This window comes from Paramisgurnus dabryanus, chromosome 20, assembly GCF_030506205.2.
Source record: "Paramisgurnus dabryanus chromosome 20, PD_genome_1.1, whole genome shotgun sequence".
NCBI classification, from domain to species: Eukaryota; Metazoa; Chordata; class Actinopteri; order Cypriniformes; family Cobitidae; genus Paramisgurnus; species Paramisgurnus dabryanus.
Genome location: NC_133356.1, coordinates 26,010,671 through 26,025,627, shown reverse-complemented (window position 1 = coordinate 26,025,627; position 14,957 = coordinate 26,010,671). Strand labels below are relative to the sequence as shown.

The following is a 14,957-nucleotide window of genomic DNA, read 5'->3' as shown; positions in this document are numbered from 1 at the left end:
TAAGAATGATTGACTGGTATTAGGAACGCAATTACCTCATGTTTGTTCTGGAGTACCTAGACGAATGGATGCCCTTGCGTAATTATATCTCTACACCTGGAAAACTGCCGGAAGATGGAGCACGCAGGCTTAAGCTTCAGTTAGTGAAAGCAGTTGAACATTGCATAAAGCACGGGGTGTTTCACAATGACATCCATTTTGGAAACATCTTGGTGGACAGTGAAGGTGTACAACTGAAGTTAATTGACTTTGGGATTTGCCGTCTAATCAATGACGCTGCATACAAATCCAAAGGACATAAAGGTGAGCTGAAGACTTTAGATAACTTAGTGGAACATGGAAACTTGCTTTTAGTGACATCATGATCATGTGACCCTGTTACTTCTCAACACAATGTTTTGCTTACAGGAGCACCTGAGAAATATTCTGAGTTCATACACAGGGTAAAGCCAAAAAACGTCTTGGACTTAAGCTCTGTGCTATATAAGATGCTGCACGGAAAAAAGCCCCTTCTTTGGACCCCAATTATGGGCCCCACTTTAACCAAGAGTAAGTGAAAGACAAAAAGACTGCATTTTGTACATTTGACTCATTTGGCAGACATTTTTATCTAAAGCAACTTACAGTTCATTCAAGGTTTATATTTTTCATCAGTATGTCTGCTCCTCTCCCACAACCTTTTGTGCTGTAGAGTAAACCAATAGAGTAAAGTTTGCCGCATCGTCTGCCTTTTCGTTACATTATTTTGGTCTAACGAATCACTTTATTTTAACTACAGGGTTAAGCATCGACTGCCTTTAATTATTTGGTCTGAGGAACTAGTTAACTCTACTTACCAGAGTTAAACATTGCTGTATTGACTGCCATTAATTATAAGGTCTGACGAACTTCTTAACTCTTGACTAGTTGTATGGTCGATCGAAAACAAGAGAGCTCCATGGCCAAAAAAACAACTTGGTTTAAACAAATTTGTTAGGAACTATCTTGTTTTGACTATTGCTAGGAAATAACTAGTTTTGACTCCCATAGAAACTCTAGAAACCATCAGGCGACTAAGCTGGTTCCGGTGAAGCTAAACATTTGCCCCCCACCCCATATCTTCATCATGAGGGAACCCCCCCGTCACTAAAAGACGAAGTTCTTCTCATGACTCCATCCCACAGCATTTCGCCTGTCTAAGATTTGGGGAGTATAAGCTAATTTGCATCTAGGTTTACCTAGCAACTTCACTAGTTCACTGCTGAGTTTAGGGATGCACCGATACCACTTTTTTGGAATACGAGTACGAGTATGAGTACTTGCCGATACCGAGTACTTAATAAAAAAACATGATTTAAATTTACAGGTAACAGCTTTAGTCATATAATTTAAGAAAAAAAACAAAGGACTGGTTTCCAGTTTGTTTTAAACTCTGCCTCTTTGGACATCACAAGAGGCTTTAACCCCTTACACGCCGCAAAAAACATAGACATTTCTCAGACCGTGGTATCGATTTCATGTATCGGGGGACTTTTAACGAGTACGAGTACTTTAGAAAATGTGGTATCGAGGTCGATACCCGATACCAGTATCGGTATCGGTGCATCCCTAGCTGAGTTTATTGTTGAATTTTATTGCTGAAGGTGTACCTAGTAGGACAGCATAAGGATCGTCCCATCTTGGTTGTAGGCCTGAGTGTTTTAATTTTTTATAAATCATTTGCCCTGGCACAATATTATGTTTTCCGTAATTTTTCCAGCATCCTGAACCAGATTTTGCTTTTTTTGTACTGCTTCAGTCAAAGCCATACAATATGTAAAAAGAGAATCTGACATTAGATGTAAATTTACTTCTGCAAGGTCTGAAGTTCCTGGCAGCTATGCCATTGAATCCCCAAAAGCCTACAGACTTCCTGACATACCTGGGCTGCGTTCTCCGATAACGTTGTCTCTTAGCGCGCTACAAAGACTCAAAAGGTACACCTTAACTACAGGTTTACCTTTCCTACGTGTGTTCTCCGAACTATACCTTAGGATGTTGCTTAAGGTAAACCTTCTTAAGTTCAACCTTAGCGAGTGCTGTCCATGGTGGAGGTGCTGAATAGGTTGATATCGATTGCTCGACAATCAATAATTCACTTCATGTAATAGGTTTCGCTGCGTTCTGAGATAGCGGTGTTCTTTATTAAAGAAACATTTTAGAAATAGTTCAAGTTAAATGAATTAGGAATATCTGGTAAAAATATTTCAAACAACTAAATTCAACCTTCTATATTTTATCTCAAACCCGTGCAAAACCCGCAACTTTATTTCCAAACGTATCATGTTTTTAAACTGCTCCAATTCATCCGCTATGCCTTCACTTGAAAGGATCATTTATATTAGGGGTTCCCAATAAGTGCGTTGCACAGGGGAATACGGTGGGTCGTGGAGGTACTTGTCTGTGCATTACACTTAAAATATATAAAAACAAACTGTTGTTGTTCATTGGTTCACGCGTTTATTGTGCTTGGACAGTGGATGCGCAAGCAGCGTCGTTACAATGCAGATAAAGCTTAATGGAAGCATTTCTGGAGCCTGTCTGTCTACCTCAAATATAACATATAATATATATATATATTAATACTTTAGATTTTAGCTTTGATTAGTTTTAATGTGGAAATTGTGTTGAGCTGAGGAGACTATACAAGCAGTAATCAAGTGCGCAGTTTATTTTGAATGTTTATAAAGAATATGGCATGCAGTTGCCTCAAAGTTATAAAACATTAAAAAAACTTCGATGCAAAGTCGAATTAACATTAATAATCCTAATTAGTTTTTTTTTTTGTAATTTTACCCGATTTATTTATGCAGCTAAAATACTTGCCGGTAGACTAAGATTTAACGGATATGAAATGCACAAATGAAATAGTAGGATTCGCTGTATAGCTGCCAGTTTCACCAACTCCATCACCAAAAATATATTTTTAAATAGTTTCTTAAGCCTGTAGCATTTAATAGTTCGCAGCTGATGTCCCTTTGGAAAACATAATTAAAAATCTACAACCATCAGTGTAATGATGTCTAATTATGTGAATGTTTTATTCTTTAAATATAAAAAATATTTGCCTACTTAAACACGGAGTGTATTGCAACTTTTTATTTTTAGTTATATAGACTGCAATGTAAGCTTTTATGAAAGTGATGGCCCCTAGTGGAGTCATGTGGGATAAGGTATAGCTAAGAGTGCTCCAGACCAACCTTTCGAACGTATGACTTACAGAAGGTGTACGTAACTAAGAACGTTTCGGCAAACACGTATTAGCGATAAGGTACAGCTTAAGGTACAACTTAAGAACGACGTAGCGTTAAGGTAGTTTCGGAGAACGCAGCCCTGACTAGTAAAGTATTTACCCTGATCAAAATCAATAATGTTTCATTTCATCTGGAATGATGTCTCGAACCAGCATATTAGCCATAAAGGCAGCAAAGCCTTTCTTTGTGGGGAAAACCTTTACACCAAACGAGAAAATGATCAGTTATAATTGTAATATCTTGATAACCCTCGCACTTAGGTAAGGTTATAAAGTCACACTGCAATTCACAAAACAGCCCTGAGGTGTTCTGCTTAGAACTGATAGAATTTGGGGGTGCCGAATTGTGTTTTTGAGAAGTTACGCATCCGCAAACAATTTATTTTGAATGTTTCCTAAAACCCCTCTCCCACCAATTTGCATTAAAATGTAAACACATTTGAAAAACGCCCAAGCGTACGACACTGTATATCTTTTTGACCAAATAAGGAAAAGACTTTTGGATTTACGAATCGGTGTTAAAATTACTATTTTCCATCCATTCTCATTTCTCCTTTCTGGAGCATTGAATTTGAAAATCAGCTATGTCGGTGAGCTGTGAGTAGTTTGTCACCATAGATGACACATTTGAGCAGTAAGAGTTTCTGCCGTTCTTGCGGCCCCAACCGTAGCTGCCTGGTCAGCAAGGGTTTTCCCTTTAATTTCACCAGAATCTCCCTTCAGGTGGGCTTTTACCGCAGCCTGTTACGGGACATCTCAGGAAACCTCTCTGCTGCCAACTTGCACAGCTCCCCAGGCAAAACAAAAAATAAAATATAAATGTTAGGTTTTGTTACTAGCCAATTCATATGCTTTTTGTGATTTTGCCTTTCATTTCCCTTTTGTCCACAAACATCATTGTACCAATCAAATTGGAATTTTTAAGTGGCATATTATCCAAGAACACTTAATGTTTGTATAATATCTACACAATCACAGTCATGGCTGTTTGGAATTGCTTCATTTCACTATTTCACATTTTTACTTTCTTTACCACACATATACTTCTCATCTCCTTCTAAATCCTCCTTAGCACAACCACTACTACAATTTCCCATCTTTAGAAACAAAAATTCAACAATTTCTTTCTTTTTTTTAGGGATGCACCGAAATGAAAATTCTTGGCCGAAACCGAAAACCGAAAATGAGGAAACCAAGGCCGAAAAACCGAAACACCGAGATAAATTATTATGCCAATTATTAGTACAAATACATTTATGGCTATCACTGTGTACTAACTTTACTAGGGGTGTGTGACAGATCACAAAACTCACGGTTCAGATTAACATTACAGTTTTTGAGGCACGGATCGGATTATTTTTCAGATCAGCAAAAAGGGGGTGGGGAAAATCTAATAACAAATAAAGAAATTACAAACATTTATAAAAAAGAACAAAGCTGCACATTAATAAGGGCTAACATTAGCATTAGGTACAGAAATCGAATTAAATGAGTCATAACACTGTCTTTATTGTATAAATTAAATATATTATTATTTTTAGAGCTATTTGTCTCTTTGTTAGACTTAAGTAGGTTAATTGAGGTTACTGTCTCTTTAAATAAGCAGAGACTGGTTTATGACTTTAATCTATACATACACTTAAGACATAAACAAATGTTTTTATTAGAAAAAGAATACTTTGGAGATAATTTTGTTTATATGTGCCCTGTCAATAACAGAAAGATTTTACGTTCGCTTGTTTGCGTCTCACTCGTGTGTGCACTATTGAGGGCACTTAAACGGGCGCGCACACATAGAACGAAGGCGAATCCCAAACAGCGCAGCATAAAAATGTTACGTTGTTTTTTATTGCTTTATTCGGCACATGTATGTTAATGGACTATACAGTATAAGACACATTTGCGCGACTCTCTCAAAAGTTTACACATCAAGAGTTCTGATCTTTAAAGGGCGTACTCACTGTGATGATCACGTCTGGACCGGACACAACCGCATGTGCCTCTGTGCGTACTTTAGCGCCTTTTTGCGGTTAAATACATCCACGCCGCATACATGTTGCTTCAGACAAGCACGTGCAGGTCGCGGTTTCTGTTTGCGTCATCACAAAATTTTCAGTGGCCGAATATTCGGTGCATCCCTACTTTTTTTCTATTTCTTCAACTTTTCTTTCCCCGGGGAATTCTAAACACCACCTCCTGTTTGTTTACACAGTGTGCTTACTTCAGCGTTCAACTGATTGGTTGTTTTGAACCTTCAGGGTTTCTCTCCCTGTCGCTGTTTCAGTACACCAGGTAAATTCACAGTATATATATATATATATATAGGTTTAGGTTCAGATTTTTTTTACTTCTTTTATTATATGAATATTAAGTTGTAATTTAATCCTGTAAATAATGTTGAATTTTCAGCATCATTACTCCAGTCTTCAGTGTCACATAATCTATCCGAGTTCATTCTAATATGCTGATTTGCTGCTCAAGAAACATTTCCAATCATTATCAAAGTTGATTATCGTGTTAAAGAAATATTTTAGTGCTACCTTGTTACTGACACCAGTGGCCGTTATAGAAACTGCAGCCTCGGTGAGCACACTCGTACGAGCACGACCACAACAACCAGAGTTGCCGTAGCAACCATAGACAGTTCATTGAGATTACCCAGCATGTTTACAGATGTAAGAAAAGTTACAGTACTGTAATGTTATTGTTTGACAGACCATATTTTAGTAAAATGTTGCAGTGCTACTTTATATTTTCAACAGAAGTCTACTTCTAAAAGTTTTGTAACACTACACTGTAAAAAACACTCCCGACTAGTGCTGAAGCGACCTTTTTCATCTCCATGCGTGCTGGAACTCTGTCTGATGCAGCCCCCGCTAGCTTAGCACAAAGACTGGAAGTAAGTGGCTCCAGCTAGCATACAGCTCCCAAAATAACGCAAACATTTTCCTATTTATGTGTTGTGATTTGTATAGTCACACTGTGTACAAAATAGAGACACAGTCGATTGAACTGACTCATTTCAGCTGTTCTGTAACCGAAAACTTAAGAGTTAACTCCGAATCGGTTGAACCTCCTTCATGATATGGGCCCCAGGTTGTGCTCAAGTATCTGTAATGTTTATAATCTATTTCATGTGTCTAAATGCATTTTCTCTTACAGTGGTTCTGGATCTGGCCAGTCCTGCAACAAAAGCCAGCATCAGTCTGGACCACACCAAACCAAAAGCACTTAAAGCGCCCCTTTGACTGCATCCGGACGGACAAAGTGGGGACAGTGCCAGATCCACAGCCTCCAGTCAGTTCGAGCAATCCTTCTTCAAAGGATTCCTCAGATCTGGCCAGTCAGTCGAAGGTGGTTAAAGGTGGTCCAGAAGAACCAACATCACTTGAAGATTACCTCCGGAAAAAAAAAAAAGATGTGGAGCACCATGTGATGCTTCCACACAGGGCAGATCAGGCAAATCCTGATGCCACGGATAAAGCCAGTCTGCCTATTTCCAAGACTCGTGTGAGTCTTGAAGGAACTGACGTGCATGTCGGGCAATCTAAATATCCGATGCCGGATGTGGCCAAAAATCCAGCGGCTAAAGTGTCCAAAATTCCTGGGCCTGAAAGTGCTGGTCAGCAGAGACAGAAAAAAACGGTTAAACCAAGCCCCAAATGTCTTCTGCCAAAAGGTCCTGGTAAGAAAACAAAATTGACTGTACTCTCTAAAGCAGTGTTTTTGTTTTCCATTTCATTGTTTATTATTTCTCTTGTTGACGGACTCTCTGTAAGTTCTCTGTAATTGTTTTGTTTTATTTGTACCTCTGCCTGTAGTTATCGTATTAAGTCTGTCAGCGTGTGTTTGATCCCTTTTCTACTCTGTGAATATGTAACCTCATACATTTTATTATTGTGTGTGTTTCAGAATCTTTTAATGCTGATTATGAGCTTCATGATCAGGACGGCATCAATAGCAATGTTGTCACAGGAATCCGCACAGCTGATGGCAAAGAGGTACAGTAGGGCATGCGTACTTATTTCAGCAAACATTGGGCGACCTTAAAAGTTTTGTGCGGTATCAGGGGTTTTACAATGTTTTAACAATGCTGTCTTTCTTTTTGCAGGTCACCATCAAGCGTGTGGAGTTGGATGACAAAGACGTTATTCATTATGTAAGTCACCAAAGCTAAACATGTCCAGTTAAAACTAGCCATAACATAACTAAGATTAACTAAAATAGATATTAAAGGCTACAAGCACTAGGGCTGGGTATCGATTCAGATGTTCCAGATCGATTCAATTTCGATTCACAAGCCATCAAATCGATTCGATTTCAAATCTCGATTCAATTTTCGATTCGGGTTCTCGGGTCGGTTTTTATACTCGATTCTCGATTGAACTCAATAAAATTAATACAAATACTATATTAATAAAAAGAACAGTGAACAGAAGTTTACAAGTGGGAAATTAATTAAAAGATATTAAAAGCCACAACACTATCGCTGTCGTCTTGTTTGCGAAATCTAAAATGCTTCCATACCTTTTACTTTTATGTGAAGGTGGCATCAACGTCGATGAAGCACCTAAAACCGCCATTTTAAGAACTGAATGAAAGAATGACAGGCTCCTTGGTAACATCGCTCAAGGCAAAAAAAGAGTGTGACATCTAGTGAAGAAGACTAGTAATTTGATTAATGATAAAGGAATATTCCATTTTCTAGAGTTGGGGTACTCGAACCTGGACTCGGGCTCGAGTCCGGACTCGAGTCCAATTTTGAATGAACTCGTACTTGTCACACACTCGGGTGAATTTGTACTCGGACTTGACACGGACTTGGGCATTTTGGACTCGGAAAATATCCTGAGTACAGTCGAGTCCACGTCATGTGCAACATTAAAGACAGCATGAACTTGAGATGAGAAATGAATTAATGTCTCGTACACACTGCCAGCTTTCGAGAGTGACAACCGCATTTAAATGCGGGAGTGAATCCCCTAAATGTTCGTTTCATGTCTGTATGGAACAAGACTCACTCCCGATGTCAAATGTGATGATTGACACAGAAATAACCATAGCAACGTTCTGCCGTCTCGCGTGCTTATCATTCACAGCTTTGACCAAAATAATCTAACAGCATTTTGTTTTGCAATGAACCTCCGTCCGGGCGTTGTGTATTGTACGCTTCTTTTGTGAGGCTGCTTTACAGCGCGCGTTCTTGCAGTGTTGCCAGGTCCTCAGCTTTTTTGTATGTAAATACCGTAAATTACTGAAGTGTGTGTGTACAGAACAGGATTAAGCATTAAAAGGTGAAGTGACAACCGAATTAATATGCAGTGTGTACGGGACCGTCTCCCCTCCTGTTATTGTACTGCAACACACTGGCAGGCAGCAGTCAGTCGCATCATACTTGCAGACAAACACATCACACACATCAATGCATGGCTAGCACGATGTCCTCAAAGTCAGCACTAATTTGTTTTGCTTACGAAAATCATATAGAATTTATTTGCAAGACATCTGGTAAAAAGAAGATACCTCTATATCCCTTTCTTTTCTTTGAAATCAGTTTTAATAGGAAACTAGTTGACATAGAATAAAAATGTTCAATGGCAATGACAAGATGGAATAGAGGTATTTTTATTTCATTTTTATATTGCCATTGGTTAAATGGGTTGAAGGGTTAAAGTATTAATAGAAAGTAACCATTTACAATACAATTTTTTTATCTTTTTTCAATTGAATTACTTTCTGGACTCGGGCGGACTCGACTTGGACTCTGCCTTTAAGAACTCGGACTTGAGTCCAACTCGGACCATTTTGGACTCGGACTTGGACTCAGACTTCAAGTTTAAAAACTTGGTCTTGACTCGTACTCGACAAAGGTGGACTCGGACCCAACTCTACCATTTTCTTAAAAGAAAAATCCAGATAATTTACTCACCACCATGTCATCCAAAATGTTGATGTCTTTCTTTGTTCAGTCGAGAAGAAATGATGTTTTCTGAGGAAAACATTGCAGGATTTTTCTCATTTTAATGGACTTTAATAGACACCAACAATTAACACTTAACTCAACACTTAACAGTTTTTTTCAACGGAGTTTCAAAGGACTCTAAATGATCCCAAACGAGGCATAAGGGTCTTATCTAGCAAAACGATTGTCATTTTTGACAATAATAATAACAAATATACACTTTTAAAGCACAACTTCTCGTTTAAATCCGGTCGTGATGCACCAACGTGACAATCGTTTTGCTAGATAAGACCCTTATGCCTCGTTTGGGATCGTTTAGAGTCCTTTGAAACTCCGTTGAAAAAAACTGTTAAGTGTTGAGTTAAGTATTAAATGTTGGGCTCTATTAAAGTCCATTAAAATGAGAAAATCCTGCAATGTTTTCCTCAAAAAACAGAATTTCTTCTGGACTGAACAAAGAAAGACATCAACATTTTGGATGACATGGTGGTGAGTAAATTATCTGGATTTTTCTTTTAAGAAAATGGAATATTCCTTTAATCTTACGTTCAATGTTTGCAAAAAAAATGAAAAAAAAATTGATGCTGCTCTTTGAGAATCGATTCTGAATCGACCACATAAAAAAAACTATTAATCGAAAAATTTATTTTTTTGCCCAGCCCTAACAAGCACCAAAGAAAGTTGTTCTGGAAAGGCCTTGTTGACCTTATTCACAATTATTAAAGCCATGTCAGGGCTCGACATTAAGGCTTGTTCGCTTGTCCGGGACAAGTGGATTTTATGTAAGAGAAAATGAGTTGTCCGACTGGACAAGTCAAATTTAAATTTTTTTACTTAACGTTGTGCCGTTAACAACAGAGCAGAACGTGCAGTGCAAACACCGAGCGGAATATTGAACAGAGAGCGCGGCGCGCCGACATACACACACACACTCGTTTACATGTTACTGTTATTGTAACTAAACAAGCTGCGCGCGCATTAAACCTGATGGACGAACACGGAGGGGAGGGAGTCGCGGGACGACATGGAGTGGAGATTGATGTTTCTTCAGGCTCCGGCGTGAATATATAAATGACAGGCACTAATCAACCGCGTTTTCTTCACTGTGTGTCAAAAAAGCAGATTTAAGTCTGTAAGGTATCTCAGGTTTCGGAAGGAGAACAAAACTGCAATCGTTGCCGGGTTTCTGACACAATATGTCTGAGAGCGTTGCTAGAGTACGAATATATTGTATTGTATTAACGCTAAATCAAAACTAAACAACAGATTTGTAAATGAAAAGGTTTAATTATATTACTGACTTAAAGTTACAGTTGAAATGGTTACACTATAAATATATGAAATGGTAAATAATAATACAAACAATTGACTGTTTCCAATGTATGTGAGATATTACCTGATAAGATAGAGAACAGAGAAAGAAAGAAAGTTTAGAAGAAAGAGAACTGGACTCTAGGCCTAATGGCCTGAACCCCAGTGAAGAAGCAAGGAAAGGGAAAAGGCCAATGCAAAAGCCAAAAGCCCAGAGCTCATAAAAACCTTGACCTATATCCTCTATCCCTTGACCATGTGACTAAACCTAACTTGATACATTCAAATTAACCAATCAGAAGATCACCTTTAACCCCCAATGTACTTGACCAAACCCAACATAATACATTCAAACTGACCAATCAGAAGACCACCTTTAACCCCCACTGTAAACAGCTGTGACAATAGTCTTTGATCACTCACTATCAGCACAGGGGGTTGTGACAAGTTGTGACCAAGTAATAAATTCCTATATTTTTAATCTTACAAGTCCATATTTTTTCTCTTCCAAAGTTCGGTAAAACACATAATGGACTTAAAATCTTGTTTAAGAATCTGTTTTATAACGAGAATCTCTCTTTAGCGTGCCTATGTGTGTTTGCGCCGCGTGACAGCCGGTTTGAATCTGACAGAGTTCGTCACTGTACATTTAAAAATCCCACACAAACATTACAGCGTAAATGCTAGGTTTAAGATTGATTTTATATATAACAGATAATCTAGATAAATTTATCCTAATATGTTTTTTAAAACATGGTAATGTTTTAATGTTTTGCTTTAGTGTTTTAATGTCAGACAATCATTGAAATGTGGGAAAAATGAAGAGAAAGGCAGCAGATATAGCATCCTTCTTCAGAAAGAGTAGCAAGAAGCAGCCAAATGAATCTTAGTAAAATACATTTCAGTGGCCTAAATTCACATGATTTTCTGGTCTCTATAGTTTTTTCAGCAATGGGAGAAATAAATCCTGGTTTCCAAGTAAATTTCAAAAGTTTTATTTGATTAAATAGTTTAAAAATACATGAGGTTGAATTATGACTAAAAATTGTATGTTAATCTTAATTCATTTTAATTAAAATTAAAGTATTTTAGCAATTGTATGTTATACATCATTGTGATTAACGCACCTATAATATTTAAAAGTATTTTAAGGTTGGATGATAGAGATTTTATGTGCCACCCCAGAGTAACTGCTGGCCCCTGCCTGGCCACCCCTATGAAAAATCCCTTGTTCCGCCACTGATTAGCAAAACACAAAAAATACATTATATTATAAATCATTACCCAGACAAGTGACTTTTGTGCATGGACAAGTGAAACATAAATTTACTTGTCCGAAGGACAAGTTCCTCAAAAAGTTAATGTCAAGCCCTGCATGTAAATGCAATACCAATACATTTGTGACCCTGCCTGTGAACACCTAACTATTTTCAGTGATGTACTGTTTTCTACATATGGCTAAAATCAAACTTTTAAGATCCTATAATCTCATAACCGGGTTTTACAGACAGGGTCACATTTATCAGAAAGAGGATCTAATACTTTCTTGACCACTTGTTTTCCAAAGATATCATTTGAGCACCCTGTGTAGGACGGCAAGGCCTTGGTATGTCCCACTTTCATACATGGGGGAAAGCCAATTCAGTGGAAAGAAAAGCCATGACCCAGGCAGAAGTAAGGGATTTAGAGGAAGAGCGAAGAAGGGCAAAGGCAGTGGAACTTGGATCCCAGGGTGCCTGGACTCGGTGGGATCTCCCTAAGCGGAAAGTGTCATGGAATGATCTCTGGAGGCTGGAGCCATACCGAATATCCTTTTTACTGAGGGTCGTTTATGACACCCTACCTTCCCCTGTGAACCTCCACAGATGGGGGTTAAGGGATGACCCTCTGTGCAAGCTCTGCAGGAAGAAAGGAACAATGGCCCATGTCTTGACAGGTTGCAGCACAGCACTTGCTCAGGGCAGATACAGATGGCGCCATGACAAAGTCCTAACAGTCCTTGCTGATATTTTGGAGCAGGAGAGAACCAGGAAATGCCAAAATAAGATCAAGGCGCCCCCTACAATAGCTTTTGTAAAGGAGGGTTCGAAGCTACCAGGTCCCAGTAAGATCAGTGCAAGCATTTTGCAGTCTGCCCAAGCATGGGAGCTTAGGGTTGACCTAAAGAAAAGACTTCAGTTTCCTGACTTTGTCCACACTACCTTGAGACCAGACGCAGTCCTTTTCTCTTACAATGGAAAGAAGATCATCCTGGTTGAGCTTACAGTGCCATGGGAAGAGGGGTGTGAAGAGGCATTTGAGAGGAAATCTGAACGTTACAGGGAGCTGGTGCAAAACTGCAGAGAGAAAGGCTGGCAGACATGGCTGTACCCTGTTGAGGTGGGATGCAGGGGGTATCCAGCCCAATCAGTCTGGAAACTGCTGACAGCTGTTGGACTGAAAGGATCAGAACGAAAAAAGGCGGTGCGAAGACTTGGGGAGGCAGCAGAGAGAGCCTCCTGTTGGATTTGGAATAGGAGGGAGGTGTCGAGCTGGCAGCCAGGAGGGAGTGAGTAGTGGCTGGCCACCACTGCTGACCCGCCAAAAGGAGAATGTTATGGTCAAGGGTCAAAACACTCAATGATAGTTGGTAACCATCTGATGACACAACCTCCTGGCTAAGAGCCAGTCATTGCAAAATGACTGAAGGAGTAGCATCTAAGGATGTATGCTATCACCAGCCTGGATATTGCAAACCGCTCCCTACAGAGGTGGCGCTGATGCTAAAATTAAGAGTACCTCCTGAATGCCCTTATGTCATAAAAATGTATGACTGGTACGAGGAACGCACCTGGGTCATGCTTGTCCTCGAGTACCAAAGGGACTGGAAGGACTTGTATTCCTATATCGATAAAAAGGGAATGAAGGAAGACAAAGCTCACCACCTTATGCTTCAATTAGTAAGAGCAGATCAACACTGTTGAAGCATGAAGTGCTTCACAATGATATCCATTCTGGAAACATCATGGTGGATGAAAGTGGTTTGCACCTGAAGTTAACAAACTTTAGGATGGCTCGTCTAGTCAAAAGCACTGGCTACACATCCAAACCACGTGAAGGTGAGCTGGAGTTTTTTAATAACATAGTGAAGCATGGAAACTTGCTTTTAGTGACATCATGATCATGTGACCTTGTTACAAAATTACTCAACACAATGTTTTGCTTACAGGAGCTAAATGTTGCATTCCACCTGAGGCCTTAACGAGGTTGCAATACTTGGCCATGCCAGCAACCGTCTGGGCCTTAGGTGTGGTGCTCTATGAGATGGTGTACGGATTTCCACCCTTGCAACGATTAGGCGTAGTAAGGATTACGGGACGCAATTTAACCATGAGTAAGTAAAAGACAAGAAGATTGCATTTTGTACATTTTACTCATTTGGTATTTTAGACATTTTTATTTAAAGCAACTTACAGTGTATTCAAGGTTCATATTTTTCATCAGTATGTCTGCTCCTCTCCCACAACCTTTTGTGCTGTTAACACAATTCACTACAAACTGAGGAGCCTGAGGAACACTATCTGATACAAGAACTATATGGACAGATAGAAAGGCTTACCAGCTCTTTTCTAAAACTTAAAGATGCCCGTGATCTCATTCGACGATGCCTGTACATGAATCCAGATCAACGACTAACAATCGATCACATTTTAGCACACGACTGGTTTAAATACATCATAACACAGGTTCCGGCGACCCCAGCGGTTGCGAATTATCTTGTGCCAAAAGGTTCTGGTAAGACAGCACAATTTACTGTATTTTTTAAAAGCAAATCTTATTGTAGACACATCAGACAATGATTTCTTGTATGTCGTTCATCTCTGAGTTTGTTTTCTATTTCATTGTTTTCTATTTCATTTTTTGTGTGTATTAGAATCTTTTAATGCTGAATACGAGTATAAAACGAGTAAAGATTATTTTCTTGGGAAAGGTGCCTATGGCAGGGTCTATAGAGGAACCCGTAAAGCTGATGGCAAATTGGTACGGCACCCATACTTATTTCTACAGACATTGTGCAAACCTTAAACATGTTGCGCTTTTCAATGTTTCATGTTCTCTTTCTCTTTGCAGGTCGCCATCAAGCGTGTGAGGCTACGTGAGGAAGAAAGATGTATTTGTTATGCAAGTCATCAAAACTAAGGCTTTCCAGGCTTTCAGCATGGATATTCCAGACCACTTGTTACAGAGGTTGCTTTAATGTTGAAGTTAAAAGAAGCTCCTGAATGCCCCTATGTTATAAGAATGATTGACTGGTATGAGGAACGCAACTACCTCATGTTTGTTCTGGAGTACCTAGACGAATGGATGCCCTTGCGTAATTATATCTCTACACCTGGAAAACTGCTGGAAGATGGAGCACGCAGGCTTAAGCTT

At 39.1% G+C, this 14,957-nt stretch overlaps 2 protein-coding genes across 2 annotated transcripts; both read left to right on the top strand.

Annotated features, from left to right (window-relative positions):
• Window positions 1-38: 38 nt before the first annotated feature.
• Window positions 39-7,448, top strand: LOC135786510 (uncharacterized). Its single transcript, XM_065295971.1, has 5 exons — window positions 39-303; window positions 409-443; window positions 6,434-6,956; window positions 7,184-7,272; window positions 7,383-7,448. Exons 1-5 carry the CDS (start codon window positions 39-41, stop codon window positions 7,446-7,448), a joined length of 978 nt encoding a protein of 325 aa, XP_065152043.1.
• A 6,041-nt stretch (window positions 7,449-13,489) lies between these two features.
• LOC135787640 (serine/threonine-protein kinase pim-3-like) lies at window positions 13,490-14,929 on the top strand. The gene is made up of 5 exons (XM_065297566.2): window positions 13,490-13,642; window positions 13,753-13,917; window positions 14,166-14,318; window positions 14,458-14,564; window positions 14,655-14,929. The coding sequence occupies exons 1-5, from the start codon at window positions 13,549-13,551 to the stop codon at window positions 14,721-14,723; spliced, it is 588 nt and encodes a 195-aa protein (XP_065153638.1). The 5' UTR covers window positions 13,490-13,548; the 3' UTR covers window positions 14,724-14,929.
• The last annotated feature ends 28 nt before the right edge of the window (window positions 14,930-14,957 follow it).

Coding starts and splice junctions, on each gene's coding strand:
- LOC135786510 (XM_065295971.1), top strand. CDS start 39: ATGTTTGTTCTGGAGTACCTAGACGAATGGATGCCCTTGCGTAATTAT. Junction 304..408: donor CAAATCCAAAGGACATAAAG/GTGAGCTGAAGA, acceptor TTTTGCTTACAG/GAGCACCTGAGAAATATTCT. Junction 6,957..7,183: donor TCTTCTGCCAAAAGGTCCTG/GTAAGAAAACAA, acceptor TGTGTGTTTCAG/AATCTTTTAATGCTGATTAT.
- LOC135787640 (XM_065297566.2), top strand. CDS start 13,549: ATGGTGGATGAAAGTGGTTTGCACCTGAAGTTAACAAACTTTAGGATG. Junction 13,643..13,752: donor CACATCCAAACCACGTGAAG/GTGAGCTGGAGT, acceptor TTTTGCTTACAG/GAGCTAAATGTTGCATTCCA. Junction 14,319..14,457: donor TCTTGTGCCAAAAGGTTCTG/GTAAGACAGCAC, acceptor TGTGTGTATTAG/AATCTTTTAATGCTGAATAC.